The sequence below is a fragment of the Cyrtonyx montezumae genome, unplaced genomic scaffold (assembly GCF_038088225.1).
Source record: "Cyrtonyx montezumae isolate F1298 unplaced genomic scaffold, pur_monq_1.0 scaffold_16, whole genome shotgun sequence".
Classification (NCBI taxonomy): Eukaryota; Metazoa; Chordata; class Aves; order Galliformes; family Odontophoridae; genus Cyrtonyx; species Cyrtonyx montezumae.
In genome coordinates this window covers 11270657-11290896 of record NW_027071892.1, presented here as the reverse complement: position 1 = coordinate 11290896, position 20240 = coordinate 11270657, and the positions used below count along the sequence as shown (strand labels likewise).

The window sequence follows — 20240 nt, the reverse complement described above, 5'->3', positions numbered from 1 at the left end:
CAGTTTCTCCTCTTGTGCACAGACAAACAGGTCTCACAGTGAAACACAGACATCACTGGAGGCCTGGGGCAAGAAGGCAGCAGCAGGGTTCTGAGTTCCTCACCTTTGCTCCTTCTAGATCTCCACATTTACTTTTCTTCCTTATTAAAGTGTTAAAGAACGTCACATCTACTTGCACTTTATGCTCATCAAGGAGTCCCAGCAAAGAGGATTCTGATGGGCTCTGGGGTTCCACCAGCTCCGCCAGTAAAGTAAACGTTTTAATGTCAGGTTCTGCATCGTCCTTTCTCATTCTGTTCAAGAAGCCCTCCACATCTCCCATCAAAGACAGTCTGTCAGATGGTGTGGATACCACCCCCAAGGAAACCACGGCTGCATCAGGTATCTGTGAATCCAGCAAGTTGGGCAGGTTGCAGAACTGCAGCTTCTGGCTTAGGCATGCTTGTTTCTGCTGCATCTCATCTTGGCCTCTCCTCATCAGTACTCCAGTCCTGCTGTGACTTACATTAGGGCTGTCAAGACCAGTTGGTACTGGTTTAATTTCAGCCTGATTCACATCTTTGTTTTGTTGCATAATCAGTTCTTCAGGCTGTACTGAACTTTCCTGAAATATTTGCTTTTCCATGGCTTCGACATCCAACTGGACAGTTGGAGCAGACTCTTCTCCCTTCTTCCTCTGACTTTTCACCTTCTGCCTGCCAGGTGCAAGCCTTAGTTGAGATGAGTTCTCATCAATAGGTCTGAGCAATACTTTAGAAGCCACAGCTGGATCACCTATTCCACAGTCTCTTGCAGCACGCAGCATCAAATTGTAACTGTGGCTACTGGCCTTTATTCCCAATTTGGTCATTTGTCTCCAAATCTGAAGAGGAAAAGAGGAACATCAAACATGCAATAGCAAATAACAGGAGTATTTTTAGCAGACTGTAAGCATATTTACAGCATCTACCTGCAGAAAAGGAACATGACCATACAACATGATGAGGTGAGATGCTAGTGGGCAGTGAACAGCCACACCAAGCTGGTACAGCTCTGTGAGGTCATCTAGGGTTCCTCAACAGTTTATACAACACCCTGAAGGATGCTTGATTTGTAGAATTTGCCCCAGGAGGAGCTGAGCTCCTCATTTCATCAGCTCTGTGAAACTACTGCCTTCTGTACATTTTTCCTTGACATTTAGTACATAAAGACAAACCTGTAAGGCGTATCGGAAGCCACTTTCACTGTCCTTTATGCAGCTCATTAGAAGGAAGCTGAAGGTCTCAGCTGTAGGAATGTGGCCCTTGTGTATCATTTCCTAAAACAGGAGAGAGAGCATTAGACTTCCCAGGTACAGTCTGTCGCAGCTGTCAATGCCTGTAGCTGTCTCATTTTATTACTTGCTAAGTAACAAGGTCATTTAAGTGTATGAGACCAAAGGTCAATAAAATATAAACATGTGGTCAGTAATTATCACTGCAAAAATGAAATAACTCCAATGTGATAGTGCAACATTGCAACTTCCAAGAGCTTTAACTGGAGCAGAACACACTCAATACAAGAAAAGACACATACTTACCTTCAGTACATCGAAACACATCCTGAGATCTGAGCACAGGGCACAGACTTTCAGCAGTGCATGGTAAGTGAACAGGTTCAACTCCTGGTTTTTGCTCTTCAGCTGCTGCCGTAGTTTGAGAGCACTCTGCAGGCCTGAGTCTTTCCATGGCGATTCAGCACAGGCATTGAACAGTGCTGTGTACGTGGGATCAGTAGGAGTTAAGCCTCGCTTTTTCATCTAAGAGAAAAGAAGACACAGAAAAGAGTACCAGAATTTCATAACTTGGTTTTAAGGGCTTCAGGCCATGAAAAGGTAAACACTAGCTCAAAAGCAATTTGGAGAGCAAATGCTAGAAACAGATTTAGCTGAGAGGACCTAGTGAAGATTTGAGAGAAGAGAGAATATAAACCTACATCATTGTAGAGTCTGAATGCCTTTTTCACGTAGCCAACCCTGCCACAGCCACCAATTAGAACTGCGTAATTGCTTTCTTCTGGCTTTACTCGCTCTTCCTTCAGCATCTGCACCTCAAACAGCTCCAGAGCCTCTGCTAGCTACAGAAAAAAGGAAAATGCGTTATAAGGCAACAAGAGAATCAGTTACAAAGGATATGAACAGTCTCAGCTGCAGTCAGAAATTCTATTGAGCACAGAATTCTTCATAAATTCTCATTCTCCTTTTTTTTCCCCCAAAGATGACAATGAATCATGTAGGACAACAGAATCACTGGAGTTGGAAAAGACCTCTAAGATCAAGTCCTAACTGTCAGTCTCTCAGTGCCACATCTCCATGGTTCTCAAATACCTCCAGGGACGCTGACTCCACCATCTCCCTGGGCACTCTGTTCCAATGCAATACCACTCTTTCCAAGAAGATATATTTCCTAACATCCGGCCCAAACCTCTCCTGGCACAACTTGAGGTCATCACATCTCATCCTATCACTGTTACCTGGGAGCAGAGGCCAGCCCCCCACCCCACCACAACCTCCTTCCAGGAAGCAGAAAGTGATGAGGTCTCCTTGGAGTCCCCCATTCTGCAGACTGAACAATCCCAGTTCCCTGAAGACTTGTGCTTCACACCCCTCACAGCTTCATTTCCCTTCTCTGGGCATGCTCCAGGACCTCCATGTGTTTTTTGCAGTGATTGGTCCAAAACTGAATGCAATACTTAAGGTGCGGTCTCAACAGAGCTGAGCACAGAGGATCAACAGTAAAAGGAAAGCAGGAGTAGGAAGAGTGAAGCATCTGCCCAGCACCACAACCTAACTACTACACAAAGCATCAGAGCACATCTTCCAGTTACAACTTTAACCTTATCCTAGCCCTGAGATGGTCAGGCAGAGGGAATCAACGATCTCCACAAGCCCCTCCCAGGTGAGCTGATCTAATCCTAACACAAAAGCATGCTAATTCACAAGGAGCAAGCATTATTAAAACCCGAACAAGCAAAAAGCAAACCTTGTCCTCCTTGATGAGGGCCTTGCACCTCAAGAAGTACCAGTACGGAGTGTTCCTGCGGCCGCGCCAGAGCCTCCTTTCTTCTTCCTCCTCCCCATCTTCTTCAAGCTTTAAGTTCCGAAACGCTGACGTGGTTTTGTGGTAATATTTTCTAGAAGAGAACTTTGTAGACAGCGTCCCAAACTCCACACCTTCATCTTCATCCTCCTCCTCCTCACCGCCCGCTTCACCTTCCTTCCCATCTGCACCGAGCACCTCAGGGGGCGACCGCGACGAGCTCAGGCCCCGTCGCAACGGGAGGCTCAAGCTCGGGGACCGTAACGGACCGAGAGGCGGCCGAGCAGCGGCCCGGGAGCACCGCCAAGCGAGGGGAGGGAAGAAGAGGAGGAGCCGCGCGGGCCTCATAACGGGAGCCCGTCGCGGCCACCGTAGCGCCACCGCGCCTGCACGACCGGAAGGGGTGTGTTCCGAGCGCCACGCCGCCACCTGATTGGCGGAGAGCCCCGCCGGCGCGCTGCCTGCCGGGCGGCCGGAGCCGGAGGTGGTCTCCCGGCATCCTCCGGGACGGGCGGGCGGCGCGGCGCGGGGCGCGCGCGGCCGCCTTCACTCTTGAGGCACTGCCGAAGCGAAGCAGGCTGGGCCGGGCCAGGCCGGGCCGGGCCTGGCCACAGCCGGCCCCCACCATTCCCCCCCTTCCCTCCCGGTGCCGTCGCCCCCCGGCTGCCACCATGCAGGAGCTCATCGCCAGCGTGGACCACATCAAGTTCGACCTGGAGCTGGCGGTGGAGCAGCAGCTGGGGGCGCAACCGCTGCCCTTTCCCGGCATGGACAGTGCGTGTGGGCGCCGGGCGCGGCCTTTCCTCCCCGGGGTGCGGGGCCGCCTTCTGTCCCTGTCCCGGGGTGGTGGGGGTGGTCCCCGTGTCCCTTCAGCCCCCGTTGCCCCACGAGGTTCTGCCCCGGGCCGGGTGCTTTGTGTCTGTAGTCTTAGTTTGTGCTAAGCTAGGGTAGAAGTGGAAGTTGAGGCGTTCGTGTGAATAAACACTGCACTGCCACGCTGTTGTTTTATTTCCCTTTTGATATAGATGAGGTGTTTTGGTGGCAGGGAAACTTTAGGTGTATTCTCAGTTTGGTGTCAGAACACTTTCCTGCGGCCTCCTGGTTTGGGCTGGAGATGAGGAGGACTCAGGGGAAACCTCACCACTCATAGTCTACAACTCCTGAAAGGAGGTGGAGGTCGGCCTCTGCTCCCAGGAAGCAGTGATAGGATGAGAAGTGATGGCTTCAAGTTGTGTTGGGACGGGTTCAGGCTTGGTATTAGAAAGCGTTTCATCTCCAAAAGAGTGGTAATGCATTGGAACAGGCTGCCCAGGAGGTGCTGCAGTCACCATCCATGGAGGCGTTCGAGAATCACAGAGATGTGACCATGGTCAGGGTGGGCTGGTTGGACTAAGTCATAGTAGAGACCTTTTCTAACCTGTCAACTGATTCAGGTAGTTCTGGGAGACTCAGAAGTTTGCTGATGTTCAATGTCAGTGCTGCTGACCTGACGTCACTCCTTTGAATGCCGTGATTCCTGTTGGTCAGTGAGGGATAACTCAGTACTGACTGTTTCAGGCTAGAGTTGCCATGGCTCTAAGCATAGGTTAGTTTAATAGCAACTGCCCAGCCAGCAGAACCTAAGACTGAAGGTCTAAACGTTTGAGCTTCTGTGAAATCCCCTGCTGTGTATTTACTGAGGAGAATACAAATACCTGTGATGGCCAGACAATTCATGCAGGAACGTAACTTTTTCAAACAAAAATGCTGTTTTTCTTTTCTCCAGGAAGAAAATACTTCGAAAGCTCCTATGAAAGTTTGTTAACGTTTGTTCTGTTTCTTTCTTGTCTCCACAGAATCAGGTGCAGCTGTCTGTGAATTTTTTTTAAAGGCAGCATGTGGGAAAGGCAAGTTGTATTTCCAGTACTCGTATAGCAGAGAGGATATTTGCCAGCACTGGTACTCATGGCATTTGTTAAGATGAAGGCTGAGAGAGGATAAAAATGAAGGTTATTGGGTTAACTCCACAAATTGTGTGGCATTTGTCGTGGATGTGGCTGTTACAGTATCCATAAGCTGTGGTTGATGGGATTAAGAGCTGGGGACTACAGTGCTCAGCTCGTTAGAGGGTAGAAAAGGACATGTCTGGGTGTCCCTGTTTGTCATTGCTGTAAAAAACTGAAGTCATAAGAAAAACTGAATTCTTTAGAAACCCCTCTTGTATATGCGAGCAAGAGGGGTTTCTAAAGAGAATTCTTATATATAAGAATATATATATATAAATTCTTATATATAAGCTGTGTCTCTGCTTGTGCTGCAGATTTTAACCGTTCCTCTTTTTCATTTTCCTTGTCCAATCCTTGTGTAGGAGGTATGTGCCCATTCAGGCACATCAGTGGGGAAAAGACTGTTGTTTGCAAACACTGGCTACGAGGACTATGCAAAAAGGGCGACCAATGTGAGTTTCTGCACGAGTATGACATGACCAAGATGCCTGAGTGTTACTTCTACTCCAAATTTGGTAAGAAGCGTTGTAGCTCCTACTTACTGTTTCTTGCAAGTGTGGGAGTCTGGTGAAGAAGATCCTGGTACATTTCTCTTATTCTGTTTTCAGAATACTTCAGATCTTCTGTATCTGCTGATGCTGTTCAGTTGTAGTTTTTTCAGGTCCACTTATCTCCTTTATCTTTTTATTCCCCTAAATCTGCCACGTGTTGTAGATGTCTTCTCTCTCACAAGCTTATCACCTTGGGGAAGAGGGAGGAAGTTCACATTGTTACTGGGTTTTGTACTTTATGTTCTCTTTTTTTAGTCTGAGTTGAATAGGCTAAGCAGGTGGTCTTTGCATGACTCTTGTTTTGGGGAGTTGACGAGCAGCAGAGGGCATGGGGGTGCAAAACTTTTATGCACTTGCTTTCCAGCTCTGGAGATCTGGACATAATGAGGCAACTTGCTGTCAGAAACTTACAGTCTTGTAGGTTTCCTTGGATTGAGGTTAGTGCGCAATTTGTAGTTTCTCCACACTTTTGGTGCACTAAAAGTTTGTTTTTTGTTATCATGACTGCTCTTTCAAAATCAGTTCCGCATTGTTTTTAAAAGCACACATAAGTAATCCAGTCTGGCAGGACTTCTCTCACTAGGGGTGAGCGGTTGGCATTCATCCTCTAGGTTAAGTCAGGCAATAAGACTGTGCTGCCTGAACTTATGAATGCTGGTAACAGCTTTGTGGGAACTACACGAGCCAGGTAATGTTTTAGGAGTGACTGGATCTTTAACCTACACCATGGACTAAGAAATGTGTTTGCCTTTGGTACAGGGGAATGCAGTAACAAAGAATGTCCATTCTTGCACATTGACCCGGAATCTAAGATCAAAGACTGTCCCTGGTATGACAGAGGCTTCTGTAAACATGGTATGTATGTTGCATAGTTGCTGCTTCTGTGGCTATAAATGAAGGGTAGGGAGTTGCTATTCTTTCTTTGCATGCTCTGCTTTGTGTACCTGCTGCTACTGAACGCTGGAGTGCATATATATGGTACATGAACCATTGAGCTTTGTTTTGCAGGTCCACTCTGCAGACATCGGCACACTCGGAGAGTCATTTGTGTGAATTACCTAGTAGGATTCTGTCCAGAAGGGCCTACCTGTAAATTCATGCAGTGAGTTTGTTTCCAAGCTTGTTCTTTAATGATGTTTCCACTGTAACCTGATGTATATCAAATTAGGGGTGCTCTAGAGCTTCCCAGTGGCTGTAGAAAGATGGCCAACACTTTGTTGTACTGTTTTCACTTGAAGGATGTGGTGCATGTCTTCCTCAGCACATTACCAGTAGGGCACTGAAGTGGTGCTCAGATGCCATAGTGGTATTGCATGGGCTTATATTACAGAAGCCTTTTGTTTACTGACATATTGTTTTAGTATGCATTAATACCAAGCATTGAAATGAGAGTTGTGGAAGGGAGGTCTGTTTTCCATAAACCTAACTTAATTAGTGTTTGTTTTGTTGTTTGGAGGTATTGGTTTTTTTTAACTGAACTGATGCAAAAGTGTTGGCATATGATTTGAGAATCTTGATTTTTCTTTGTTTCTGCTTAAACCAGCCCTCGATTTGAACTACCTATGGGAACCACAGAGCAACCACCACTGCCTCAGCCAGCACAAACACAGCAAAAGGTACACAACTCCCCTGCATCCTATACATATCCACTCTCAAAACATTTTCCATAGTGCTTTATAAGAGCTGTTACAGTAACAGAAGTCTTATGACTGCTGCAATGTAACACAAAGATCTAGTCACAGAACACTCCTGTGTAACAGAGAAGCATGTCACGTGTGGTTATGCAACAGTCTGCCAGCTTTTGTAGTCTGCATGACATCTCAGTGATGGCAATGATACTTTAACAGCCCAAACCAATTCTCTAAACCTGCTTTTCAGAGAAAAGCAGGATTGCTGTGTTTTATATCTTTGGCTTTTGGTTTCTTCTCTCTGGTGCTCCAGCTGGCAGATCACCCACACAGATTTGGAAGAAAACAGATCGTTCAATATGTGGGGTGTTCTTTTCTCTTGTTAAGAAAATAGCCATAAAGATCATTATCCTTGATGTACTTAATGAGTCAGAACTCTTCTCCTAACTAACAGAGGACACCCCAAGTCATTGGAGTCATGCAGTCTCAAAATAACAACACTGGGAACAGAGGACCCCGGCCCCTGGAGCAGGTCACCTGTTACAAGGTAATTCAGAAGGGAAAGATGAGGGAAAACAGGGGTACTACACTCAAATAGTAAGAGCACACATCACCTGGACTATCTCATGCTGCTGGTTGCTTGCTTGGGCAGCAGTTACTGTGATTGGACAGAGATATTAAGAAGCTGTGTCCAGTCCCATCTTCTGCAGCTACAGCTTTCAGAAGTCTCATCCCTAAGGATGCTTCCTCTCCAGTAAATAAGCACTGCACAGCAAGGATTTAAGGAAGCAAATAAACTACACATGGGGAATGTAATATTGTAATGCTATAACATAATGGAAAGTACAGCAGCAATAGCAAAGTGCCACAATCCTAGGCTGCAGCAAATGAGAACAAGCCTGAATGCAGCTGCTGTGGACACAGAAACAAGGAAAGAAAATCTGCTTACCTTTGGAAGGCTTCAAGTAGGCAGGGATTTCTAGCAAAGTACCCTTACCTCTACTGCCAACTCTTAAATAAGGTCTGGGAAAGGGTGGGTCCTGGCTCCACCTCTTCCAGTTGCTCAGGTACATTGCATGCACCTGAGCTCCCCTGGGTTGAGCCCAGCCCAGAAGCAGCTTTTGCTCCAAGGAGTGGAAATAACCCATAAGTCATGGCTCTTTTGACACCAAGTTTCACTTCACTGACTGAACTCTGCATCTTTCACACATGGAAAAGCTATGGAATTGAGCAGTTACTGGGTGCATTGTTAAAGGCAGCTAGAGAAAAAAGTCTGTAACCCTAAAAGCTTCTCTCTCTCTTTCTTTTTCTTTTTTAGTGTGGTGAAAAAGGTCACTATGCCAACAGATGCACCAAAGGACATCTGGCCTTTCTCAGTGGACAGTGAAAGAGCAGAAGGAAGAGTGCAAGGGAGCTATTAACACTGAGAAAAGGTTTCTGCCTTGCACTATTTCTTGAACTATTAGTCAGGTTGGTTTTTTTTAATGCCATTACTGAAAGAACTGGTCAGAGGCTGGCTGCTGCTAAGCAACATTTTTGTAATTGTCCACAACTTTTTTTATGTTTTAACCTTTTTAAAATAGATTTTGGCCTCCGTTTACTTTCATTGAGCCCTGCTGAAAGGTAGATCTAAAAGCAAACAAGATATGCAACCCCCTCAAATGGTGCAGCGTTCTATGTAAATGCAGCTTACCCCAGTGTGTTTTTTAAAGTGTTTTCCTTCTGCCACTTCTCTTCAGGGAACCTGCAGTGTTTCAGCACTCCCTTTGGAAGCAGAAAGACTGACTGGGAAAATGAATACCTGAAATGCTTTCCCTTCAGTGAGGAATTCTGCTGTCCTGCTCTTAAAAAGTAAAGTTGTGTTCCTAGATCCAGACTTGTAGTCAGTAAGCTTGTCCTGGTGATTGATTTAATGCCTCACACGCACCAGGCTGTAAAACTCTTGTCCAGTTTCTGTTTCTTGCTACACTGAAGGTTATTAATTAATCTTCTGGGTGAGAACTGATTTGGGAAGAATAAATTGGCATTTCTGTACTTGGCCAAATAGTGAGGAGCAATGATTTTAGGAAATTCACATCTGTGCTCATCTTCCATTTGCAAAAAGCACATAGGGAAATGAACACAGTTTGAAATGTAGGAACAAAAGAGCCTTTTCTCAGCTCTTGTCACTCAGCTCACACCAAACAGGTATTTCCATAGCCTAGAGAAGACCAAGAAGTGGAGCTGTGTATTTTTATGGAACGCTGCTTTTAAAAGTGGTAGAACATTCTCCTGAGAACATACATCTGCAAGCCAAACCCCACTCCTTTTGTGAGAGGACTATTTCAAAAGGGCCAATGATAAAATGTGAATTAAAAAGAAAACCAACAACTTGCACCTACAATGTGAGCCTTATTGATTATAACCCCTCTCATTTGCTGACTGCCTTTATACGTTGTTCTTATTGCAATGTACGGATGGGAGAAGCTGTCTGTGATTTATTTATCTTAATGAGGTTAACATGGGGAATGTGTCCAGAGCCTATGTTGGTTTGAATGGCAGCCACTGTTTCATTGTGGGTATTCAGAGTGAGTCGGAATAGAAGTGTCAAGACAAAGTGATGATGGTACAACAAAGTGTTAAGAAATTCCATAATACATTGTGTCCCTTCATGCTGATACTAACCAAACTAAGATGATACCTGCACGTAACTAGGTGCATGGAAAGGGAACAAACCCTTGTATCTAGTTACCATTCCCATCTAGTTCAGGGAGATTTAAAGTCTTCCCTCCCTGGAAGGATGTTTTCTGCAACTGAAAAGCCTTCATGTTATTGATAAAGCTGAAGAGATTTGTTGGTATTCCTTAGCCAGTGGCTTTCATTCTTGCTCCTATTATGAAATGCACACTACAGACTGTACCTGCAACACCCAGGTGCAGTGACAAACTTCCTAAGATGCATTTGCTTAGTGGAAAGCATGGAAGCTTATCAGCTGGGGCCAAATCCACAGCTGCTCCTTTACACTACATTTGTGCATGTACCACTGCATTTAAAGTGACAAGCAGCTTTCCCTTTTCAATGGACTTTCATTATATTACAGTTCTTTTAGGCTTATACCCACTCCGAGTAACCTTCCATCCTCTCTTAGTAATGAACCTAGCTCTAGTTTTGATAGAAACAGATTAACAGGTAACAAACCTGAGCCAGTCTGAGATGGTGGAAAAGTGCCCAAATGCCTGTGGGTCCCAGGTGACAACCACAGGAAGAATGGGAAGTACACAGCCACACCAAGCCTCTAAAGGCTCAGACATTCTTCTTCAAAACATTATATCCTTTCTGCTAGTTCCCCAACCTTCAACAGCTAGAAGTAAGAAGCACTGGGTTGCTTCTTATCAAAGAGTTAAATACCGATCAGTTGTCATACCTTCCCCAGTTCATAATGCAGCCCAGGTAGCAGAAACATCTCCTGAACTCATCCTTGTGAGGTGAAAAGTTGAGAAGACAAAACTCATCCATGTAGTAAAATTAACAAACCATCCATGGCAGCCTCAGTTCAGTAAGTGTAAAGTGTATGCACTTTATTATTGGTCATAATAGTAGAGGTTTGTTGTTTATTTTTTTTAAATGAACAACAGTTCAGTTGCCTTCTGTCAGGATAAATGTCCCAGTGGCCACAAGCTGCTCCTTCACTTTCTGAACTCTGTGCCTCAGTGATACTTCCTGTGACGGTCATGCTCTGTATCGAATTAAAACAACAAGAAGTTGCAAGAAAAAATATAATCCACAGATTTCACACAATTTCACACACTAAGCACACAAACTGTAGGTGTGCAGTTTCTAAGCACCATCAGGCCAGAGTGGCAGTGAGATCTACACTTCCTTCATCACCAAGGATGCCTGGGTTATCTGATCATTTATTAGAAGCATTCAATTTGGTTGCCCAGACAGCATCAGACTGAAGTGGTGACAGTTTGGCTTAATTTCTAAAAGCAGTTTTACAGGTTTACTGTTTTCATTGCCCCAAGCTGCACTATTCAGCAATGCTGTTTTTACTTACTCACGTGGCTGTAGCTCCAGATGTAGCTGATGACAACGTACCCAGCAAGTGCCATACTGATCCCACCAAGGCCCCCTTTCTTCACATTGATGTATTTATTGTAATACCTGTCATAACCTGCAGAGAAGAGAGGTTGCTTTCACAGCAGCCGAGTGAGGCTTGTGTTTCTCTGAAAGAAATGTGCTGGCTGCACTAAGGCTTCAGGAAAGCGTTTCTGATGAAACATCCCGGGGTCTCAGAATCAACGAGAGAAAGCAATGCATTCCTTTAGCACAGTGCTAAGCCGAAAAAAAAAAAAGAAAAAGCAGAAATGATCACTCTCTAAACGTTCCTGCGGCTTTAGCAGGCTCGCCTACTTCAGAATTACCCACTTCTTCAGTATTAACGTACACACAGCGCAGAAACACCTGCATTTGTTCTTTTCACGCCTCGGATACATAACCCCGCAGGACTCCCCTCCCCCACCCCCGCTCACCCCTGCGGAAGGCGCCCACGATGCCGCCGGGGGTGAAGTCCCTCATGGCGAACCAGGCGGGCAGCTGGCCCAGCTTGACGTCCATCAGCTTCATTTCCTTGAGGGGAACTGCGGGACAGAGAGACAGAGCGCGGTCAGAGCGCGGCGAGGAGCCGCGGTCACCTTGGCGCCCCGCAGCACTCACCCGGCGGCTGCGCCATGTTGGCGTGCTGTGCGCCGGCGCGGGGCGAGGCGGGAAGGGGGCGCGGCGCAGGGGCTGACGGGAGGAGGGGCGGCGGGTGGGGAAAGGGCGCCGCCATGTTGGGTGTGGCGGGGCGGGGCTGGGGGGCGCGGGCTGAGTTTGATCGTAACGGAGTCGCGGCGCGGTTGGGGAGGATGGGATCTCACAGCAACCCCCCCCCCAACCCTCACCTGGCTGCCCACGGCCCGTCCATGGCCTCAGGCTCCTCCAGGGATGGGGTCACCGCCCTCTGAGCGAACCATCTGACCTTAGTTTAAAACCGTCCCCATCGCCATCAGACCGTGTAAAAAGTCGCTCTCTTTTTCATCCACTCCCTTTAGGCACAGGACCGGTTCTGTCCCCACGCTGCCCACCCCCAGCTCCCAGCCTGTCCCCCCCCCGCAGAGATGCCGCACCCTCTGCCATCCCCGTGCTCCGCCCCGTGCCCCGCTGCAGCAGCTCCACGTCCATCTCCGAGCTCCGTCCCCGCTCCCCATGGCGAGCGGCTCCGTGACGCCGCGGGGCCCGGCAGGTGTCACTGGCAGGCAGCGAGCCGTGCAGCGAGGCTCGGAGCTCGCCCGACCTCTAGAGGTTTCCCATCGCAGCGGTTCCTTTGCTGCGCTGGACGTGAGCGGAGAAGGGATCCGGCGGGGAGAGGGCATGCGGGCAGCACGCGAGACCTGCAGGGTGCTAAAGCTGCACCGCACTGCGCTTCAACAGAGCAGAGATGGTGGAGGCCGAGTTCAGGATGCACAGCTCCCGTGCAAATCACCGAGCGATTCATTTTACTTTGCTAACGTTGCAGAGCCCTGTCCCGTAGGATTTCCCGCAGTCATTGCAGGGTTCTTGCATTTGGTCTTAGGCTTGTGTTACCTGGTATCAAAGGAGCTGGCTGCTGTCGTTTTGAGATGGCACTCTGATTCACGTTACTCTGAGTGTGGTCGGGATGTCCAGCTTGCATCTTAGCCCTTCATCTTACCAAAATCAATGTGCTTACATTGAACAGTGTTCCCCTGTTAACAGAACAATGAAAGCAGAAGGAGGAGGCTACTGCCTGCTTTTTTCTTTTTCTTATTAACCGAAAGTAGAATTGGGAAAGCACAGTGTGCCCGACCGCTTGAAGAAAGTGTTCTGAATGTAGTCACTGTTAAATGAGTTAAAAATCCCTTTATTAAATTATCCTTCATTCTATTATTGCAGTTACCAGCAACTGCAGTTTCATTGCAGAAGTGTCCCCTCATGAACTGCTACGTGGCCCTTTTGCAGCACTTGCATAAAAACGTGCTTTAGACTTGCTTCCCTCGTTCTTGCAAGGCAACCTGCAGTTTTAAATAGGATTACTCATGCAAGGCAGATAAATTCACCTGCAGGAGAAAGCCAATGGCAGCTGCCTCATTTTGAAGAGTTCCCTGTGGAGCGCACATCGTTGTTCAAACTGCTTACAGCAAAGCCTGGGGAAGTTTGATTTTTTTTTATAAGAATGGAAGGCCATAAAAAGGACCCATCTCCAAAGCAATTAGGGACAGCAGTGTCCTGAACCTCAGCCTGAACTGGCTGCTCTGGTAGTTTGAGGGAGATGAGCTGTTGTCTCTGTGCCATCCGAGTCCCAAACCAAGCAGGAAGAGTTAAATAGTGCAGATGTGTGGGAGGCTCTGCAGCACGTTTCCTCCCTTTGACCTGTGCTGCTGGCTAACATTCAAGGTCTCACTGGTTGATTCAGATTGGAGGAGGAGGAGTGATGAAGAAGGGTATTTCTGTTGTATTTCTGTGTGCTTACAAGAATGCTCTCAGCCCTCCTTTCCTGAACACGGAAGAAATCACACAGCTGAGGGCCAGCTTCCTTGCTTCCAGCTCCACACCTGTTCCCGGCAGCACCGTGACCCCAAACCCCTCTGTTTCTTGTGTTCAGTCCAGGATTTCTATCAGTGATTGTTCAGGCTGCTTGAAGCTTCCGTTCCCTGCCTGTTTCAACATGCTCTCTTTCTGTCTTCTCCACCTGATTCATATTGTCCATCCACACAAAATCTCTTTCCTTTTAATATCCTGCCCAAGACTGTCCCCTCTGAGCCTTCAGGTGCACGAGCCATCTTGCACTGTGGGTACAAACACAGACTTAATGTCTCCTTCAGCGACCCTAAATAAAGGAATGCAGTTAAATCTACCAGTTTCAAGAAGATTTAACCCAGCCTATAAAAATAAAAGCCTAATGGATTGTTGCCCTGAGGTTTTTGTCTTGCTCAAGTTCCCTGCAGAAAGTGCTGTGAAGTTTATAAGTAATGGCATGGAAATAATAGGGAGTACATCATTCAAAAAACCAACAACAGCAACAACAACAAAAAACCCAGAGTATTTTGCAAAGGACGTCAGTAAATACGAAAGAGGTTTCCTTTCTCCTGTAGCAACCGTAGCACATAATACTGCAGCTTTCACTCTGAAGATTTAGTTGTGGATTGAAAAGTTAAGTAACACTCTTCATTAAAAGGAGGAGCAAAAAAGCAGAACACGACCTCCCTCAGACTCGAAGATCTCAGGGGCTGTGTCATATTTTCAGCCTGTGTGCCACCCTTTGAAAACTCAGGGCCTCACCAGGTCCAGGTGGTCAGCAGTGCTGTAGGCAGACGCAGACACAGCCTCTGTAGCCACACAAAGTAGCACAGAGTGGCCTTCAGGAAGGTCAAGAGACGAGGATTTACCTCCCTGATCCTGCGCCCACTCAAACTGATGACAAAGCGCCCCGTGCTTTTAATAAGGGATCAAACCTACACAAGAGGACAGATAAAGTTCTGACACACATTTTGGCATCGGATGCTTCTTGGCTCCCAAACAGTTATTTTGAGCTGATGTCTTCCCACTATCACAGGCTGAGTGGCTGCAGCCATCAAGGAGGAAAAGAAATCATGGAATACAAGCAGTGCCAGCTCAGTGGAGAGCAGCATGTTTTATCAATTGGTAACCTGGGGAAAAGGCAGCTTGATCCGAACTGTTGTTTTCAAGCTGCAAGAGCAGTTTGATGTGGTGGGGGGAGCAGTGCTGCTGCGCTGTATAGGTCTCAACCTGGTTCATCTCAAGAAGGGCTTGCAGTGAAAGCTGGCTGCTGGGGGGAATGGGGAGAGAGATGAGTTTGAGAACTCCTCCATGGCCAGGCTTCCTCAGGAAAATGAATTCCCTCGCACTGATAGTGATACCTATGGACTGACCCAGCAGGAGCAGTTGAGAGAATGACCATATGATTGTAAGAGGATTGCTTGCTCCGTGTTATTGCAGAGGCATTTTCCGTAGTCAACCTCAAAACACTTTACAAAGATTGCTTACCAATAATTAATAGTTTAGCATGTACATCACTCTTTTCTCCTTCACAGCACTTAATTATTGAGGCATACTTCTCTGATGAAATGTGTGATTGAATGTTATGATTACCTTCTCCAAATGGGGAAATTTAAGCCGTGTGTTTAGGACTGCCCACCTCCTGTGGTCCCATCTTGCTGGCCTTTGCTTGTACATGGTGACAGTTGCAAAAGCACTTTATTTTGTAGGTCCTAGATCAGCCTGCTGGTTCTCTAAATATATACCTGTGGGGAGATAATTATATGCTATCAGTAGTAAAGTGTAATAAAATAATTTACGTTAATTAAAACACTTGCAAAACCAAAGCAGGAATTTTCACTAAGATAAATCTGCGGCAGCGACAGCTGTATCTGAGGCTGCCTGCTTCCCATAGACAAACATGAAAATAAACCCAGGGACCAGCAAAAATCAGTTCCTTCATGCTGAAAAGAGGAAAGGCATGTACCCACTGGGAACACGATGGTGGTATGAATCCCAAAGGGCAGGGCTGAATACATCTTCCATCTGTGCCTGCATTCCTGAGCATGGGGAAGGTCAGTGTGATGAATCCCAACTTACCATCGTGCCTGTTTTCGAATATGTGTGAGTGGCCCAGCAGGAGGGTTGTGAAAATGGGGTTCCTATTATCTGCAGAGAGTTTGGAGACCAATTAAATAATGTGACAGGGGTTTAAAAATCACCTTGTTACAGTCTTTGCATCCACTCTCAGTTGCTGTAGCACAATCCTTGTGCCTTTCCATTCTTTCTTCCCTTGCTGCCTCAGTAATGAAAATCCAGAGCACTTGCACAGCCTCGTGTGGAAATTGTCTGACTGGCTTTCCCAGCTGAAGCAGTCAATGGTTATTGACTTTTTTTTTTCTGATGTTTTATTGACATCTCTGCTAGCTGCTGACATGAGTCTTAATCCATACCAAAAGCACTCATGTATCTGGGATGTCGTCACTCCCACAGCCCCACTGAGATACCCACTGATGTTGCTTTCTGCAGATCTCAGAATACAGCCAGCATCCAGTTCAGCCCAGTGTGTCTTCCACTGACCACACCTGGGTGTGCTCGTATCTGGGGTTCCTGATGGCTGTGGTCCCTTAGTGACAGTGAGATAGCAAGAGGATGTCAGATTTAAGCAAGTACTCAGGAATCAAGAAGGACAGTGATCGTTTACATCTCACTTTTTTACCACTGGGTGAGCTAAGCATCTCCTAGAAGACCTGAAGAAGTCATGAGGTTGGTTGGGTTACAGAAGAGCCACAGCTCAGCCCCCACCAGCAGACTGTCACTGCATATGTAGCCCAAACTTTTCAGTTTGATACTTGCACATCTGCAGAGCTAGACCATGCATTTTTCTCCAGTAATTCTCCAATGAAAACGATGTTGTCACCGTTACTGGATTTGCAGCTGTGTTGGATTAGTTGGTGAGTCAGTATGATACCTATGCTTCAAACCATTCTCTTCTCCGTGCTGCTCTGTGATGCAGTGTGGACGTACATGTGTTTCTTTGCATCATTCTCTCCCCACGTGTATCTCTGCGCTTTGTTGTCATACTTCACTCCCAACCAAACAACTCCTTACACCCCCTTCACAGCTTGCACCGATCCGACTCCAGCTTTTTGCAGGGTGGTGGAGGAGGCATAAATCTGTCTGATAGCGGCCATGTCATCCTATATACGTGGTGAGAAAGCAGCTTAGAGCCATGGTGAAGAAGGAATTCCTCTGCAAAGATCAGCTAGGAGTCGGGTGGGATTTCATCCGCGGCTCTGACATTCATCCAGGTCACACGGGCAGCACTGTCCCTCTGCTGCTCCACAGTGCACACCACGGGATGGCGAGGCTGGGACGGGGAGCTGAGCTGGAGCAGAGAGCTGCAATATATTTCATGTCAGGGTGACCTTTAACAGGTGTGGATTTACTGGTGGGGAGGGGAGAGGAAAGTAAGCGAGGGATTAAGGGGACTTTGTTCCCCCTCCCTTTAAGCACCGGCTTGTGCAGCATACCAGCACCGCGAGATGCAATTTGTGGTGCCTGGCTTCGTATCTCCTGCCTTCCTCGGCTCTGGGCAGGGCTGTGGTGCCCCCGGTTTTCAGCAGAGCTGGAGCTTCAGTAGGTGCATTACAGAGACAAGGCGTGCCTCATTGCAGAAATAAACCCGGAGTTCTGAGAGTGGTGGTGTTGAAATTCCCCTCTTTCCTGCAAGAGCTGGGATTTAACCTGAAGTGGAAACACACAATGCAGGCAAACATAAAGTGCGTAGTACACTCCCTGGGTGACTTGCCTAGAGATCTTTTCTTGTCCTAAAGCTGCTGCATGCTGTTGGTGGAACAGCTGCTTTCCTCTAACACAGGGTCTGCTGCATTTCAATGATGGATTAAGGCAACTCTCCATTTTCCTCATCCCTCTCCGAAGGGAGCCATAAAGTTTAATTAATTACATTGTGTAAAACATGATGAGATTCTTGGATGATAAATGTTATACAAATGTAGAGTATTTTTTAATGAGCCCTGCATGAGCTGCAACAAAATGCTTGCTTAATCAAACCGATCTGAGCTGCAAAATATCCTCACTCTGCTGCTATCAAGCAGAAATGATGCCAAGCACTCCATCTTTCATGGGCTGTTTGCTTTGAGGGTCCCAAGGCAGTTTTGGAAATTTTAACGATGCAAAGAGCTAAGGACTGTGTGTGTATGTATGCATGTATATGATAGATGTTTCATTTTATGTTTGCAGCTTAGATTATATAACAACACCAACAATGCCACTCAGCAACAGGGAAGGGGAAGATCAGTTCACAGCACTAAAGGTAGTTTCCATAATGAAAATCGCAGCCTGCTGTAATTGCAGACAGAGTGCCATTACTTTTGCTGGAATTTGGTCAGGACAAAGAGAGCAATTTCTCGAGCTGAAAGAACTGCCTTAGGCTCCTCGGAGGCCTTACACCTCCTCCAGAGGGCAGCTTCTGCTGTTAGAGGATGTTAGAGCATCAGATCTTTAGTGAACTGAGGAGAGAGACTACTTGAAGGAACGTTAAAACATAGCCTGGAAGAAGCAGTCTATAGATTTCCATCCAGTGATGACGCAGCCCTCTCCCACCCAGCCTTTGGGATTCAAGTATGCTTTCAACACAAGAGACTATGGTTTCTGGCACTGGTATTGTAGGAGAGAAATGACAAGAGCAATCAGCCAGAGCCCCCTGTACTTCCCTTAAAGCTGCTGCTTTGTAGAGTTCACTTGCTCTGGACCTTTTGTAACCTCTGCTTCTTTTGCTCATCTGGAGTTTTCCATAAGAGAAGGAGAAAAAGAGATGTCCTCTGTGCAGGGGTTGGCTGTCAGTGCCAGGAAGGGAAATGGAGCCACAAGAAGTGCACCGCTGAACCCATGGTGAGTTGAGAGGGAGGAGTGGGACATTTTAGGGAATAACCAATCCAACAACCAGCCCCAAAAGCAGGTTCTCTTTCCTTATTATAAGGCAACATTAGAGTGGTGGAAATGTAGGACTGTTCTCCAGAAGATTTATGGCCCTGTAGCAACTGCATGGGAAAACCGTAAGCACTGAGCAGAGCAGGGAATTAGAAGTACGTTGCACAATCCACAGCTCAACAAAACTCTGGCGTGGAAGGAGAACAGTGCAGTTTCAAAGCTGGCTCTGGTCTGCAAAGCTTTCTAAGTCCGTCCTGGTGAGGAGCCGCTGTCATTTCGTTTAGAGCTGATGGAGGTTTTGTCATTTACTAGGCTAGATCATGAGAGCATCCCACAGCACTGCTTTAACCAGCATGGAGAAAACACCTCCCAGTGCCATGCTGGATCAAACTGTGCCTGAGCTCACTGAGCCACGTGCACTTGTGCGAGCTACAGGAGTGTACAGGACCTGTGACAAGAGCGGGTGCCTATGTTTCCTGCCTGCGAACATATCTCATTACAGCCCTCTGTATGTACAGCATTTTCTCAGAAACCAGCCTCAGGGACAATTATACATTAATAGCTGCTTCTTTCAGAAGCAGCCAGCCCTGCTCCTGAGAAACAGCTATTTTCAGGCAGTCTTGTTCCTGAGGAACTGCTATTTTTAGTGGGTTCTATTTCTGAGGCAAAAAAAAAAAAAAAAGAAAAAAAGAAGCAGCCATTTCTGTATCCCTCCACCATGGCCCAGACCCACTGGCTGTGGTTGACTTGCATTTTGCAAGAGCATTTTGCAAGAACATCTCTGTGGCCTGAAGAAAGTGGTTCTCCAGCCATTGCAGAGCGCAGCAATCTGAGCTGGGGGCTAATTACAAGGGAGGGCCTGTGGGAGGCAAGCCGTGCTCACATGCTATAGATTCCATTAGAACGAAGAGAGAGATGTAATGGGGCTCTCCTGGGAGATGCAGGACTTTTAGATACCTAATTTGGAAGTCCGTTCTGGTATCCATTTTCAACATCCCAAGAGTAATGATTAATCCTGTACTCCAGGTTTCTCTGAATCAGTTTGAAGCTGTAGTAAATATGGGCTGAACAGGATAACGTCATTGATGCTATGGATAAATGACTCGAGGCAAGAGACACTCAGGTTTGTGGCCATTAACTCACTGTGCACAGTCATCTGGCAGCGATTTTGACTCAGGAATCTGCAGCTGAGATAAAAGAGGCTCTGTCAGAGCTGAGGAATGTGGTGTTTTGCAATACAGGGATCTAATATGCTGAAGGCCCCATAAGGCACCCCAGAAATGCTGTGTTCTCATTCCTGCAGCATCCCCACAGCATGGACAAGGAGATCTTCCATATGTTCTTGCAGTTGTGGCCTTTCAAGGGGCTTCTGGTAGATGCAACCACAAGAAAATTCCTGTAATACTTTTCTTTTACCCACAGATTTAATGCAAATACCAGTGTCCTGACACAAGGGCGAAGAGATTCTCACCATGCTGAGTTTCATCAGAGCCTATGCAAAGCTCATCTCAGGTGTGTTGGGATCTGTACCCC

The 20240-nt window shown here is 46.9% G+C and overlaps 4 protein-coding genes across 4 annotated transcripts in view; 2 read left to right on the top strand and 2 right to left on the bottom strand.

Moving 5' to 3' along the window:
- Positions 1-3404, bottom strand: part of PTCD1 (pentatricopeptide repeat domain 1) — a 155338-nt gene extending 151934 nt beyond the window's left edge. Inside the window, exons 1-5 of the mRNA XM_065732843.1 lie at positions 3000-3404; positions 1954-2094; positions 1559-1777; positions 1196-1297; positions 104-862 (exon numbers count right to left, since the gene is read on the bottom strand). Of these exons, the coding sequence (XP_065588915.1) occupies positions 104-862; positions 1196-1297; positions 1559-1777; positions 1954-2094; positions 3000-3404 (1626 nt within the window). The remainder of the gene's footprint in view (positions 1-103; positions 863-1195; positions 1298-1558; positions 1778-1953; positions 2095-2999) is intronic.
- The window catches only part of TMEM11 (transmembrane protein 11), a 377196-nt gene that overhangs the window by 232654 nt on the left and 124302 nt on the right, over positions 1-20240 (top strand). The gene's annotated exons all lie outside the window — the stretch shown is intronic.
- On the top strand, positions 3574-8820 carry CPSF4 (cleavage and polyadenylation specific factor 4). The gene is made up of 8 exons (XM_065732855.1): positions 3574-3830; positions 4892-4942; positions 5404-5556; positions 6352-6447; positions 6601-6694; positions 7136-7208; positions 7675-7767; positions 8539-8820. Exons 1-8 carry the CDS (start codon positions 3728-3730, stop codon positions 8605-8607), a joined length of 732 nt encoding a protein of 243 aa, XP_065588927.1. The 5' UTR covers positions 3574-3727; the 3' UTR covers positions 8608-8820.
- On the bottom strand, positions 10752-12030 carry ATP5MF (ATP synthase membrane subunit f). Its single transcript, XM_065732859.1, has 4 exons — positions 11916-12030; positions 11732-11839; positions 11257-11373; positions 10752-10935 (listed from the first exon to the last, which is right to left on the bottom strand). Exons 1-4 carry the CDS (start codon positions 12028-12030, stop codon positions 10907-10909), a joined length of 369 nt encoding a protein of 122 aa, XP_065588931.1. The 3' UTR covers positions 10752-10906.

Coding starts and splice junctions, on each gene's coding strand:
- ATP5MF (XM_065732859.1), bottom strand. CDS start 12,030: ATGGCGGCGCCCTTTCCCCACCCGCCGCCCCTCCTCCCGTCAGCCCCT. Junction 11,840..11,915: donor CAACATGGCGCAGCCGCCGG/GTGAGTGCTGCG, acceptor TCTGTCCCGCAG/TTCCCCTCAAGGAAATGAAG. Junction 10,936..11,256: donor CTGGAGCTACAGCCACGTGA/GTAAGTAAAAAC, acceptor AATTCGATACAG/AGCATGACCGTCACAGGAAG.
- CPSF4 (XM_065732855.1), top strand. CDS start 3,728: ATGCAGGAGCTCATCGCCAGCGTGGACCACATCAAGTTCGACCTGGAG. Junction 5,557..6,351: donor TTACTTCTACTCCAAATTTG/GTAAGAAGCGTT, acceptor CCTTTGGTACAG/GGGAATGCAGTAACAAAGAA. Junction 6,448..6,600: donor CAGAGGCTTCTGTAAACATG/GTATGTATGTTG, acceptor TTTGTTTTGCAG/GTCCACTCTGCAGACATCGG.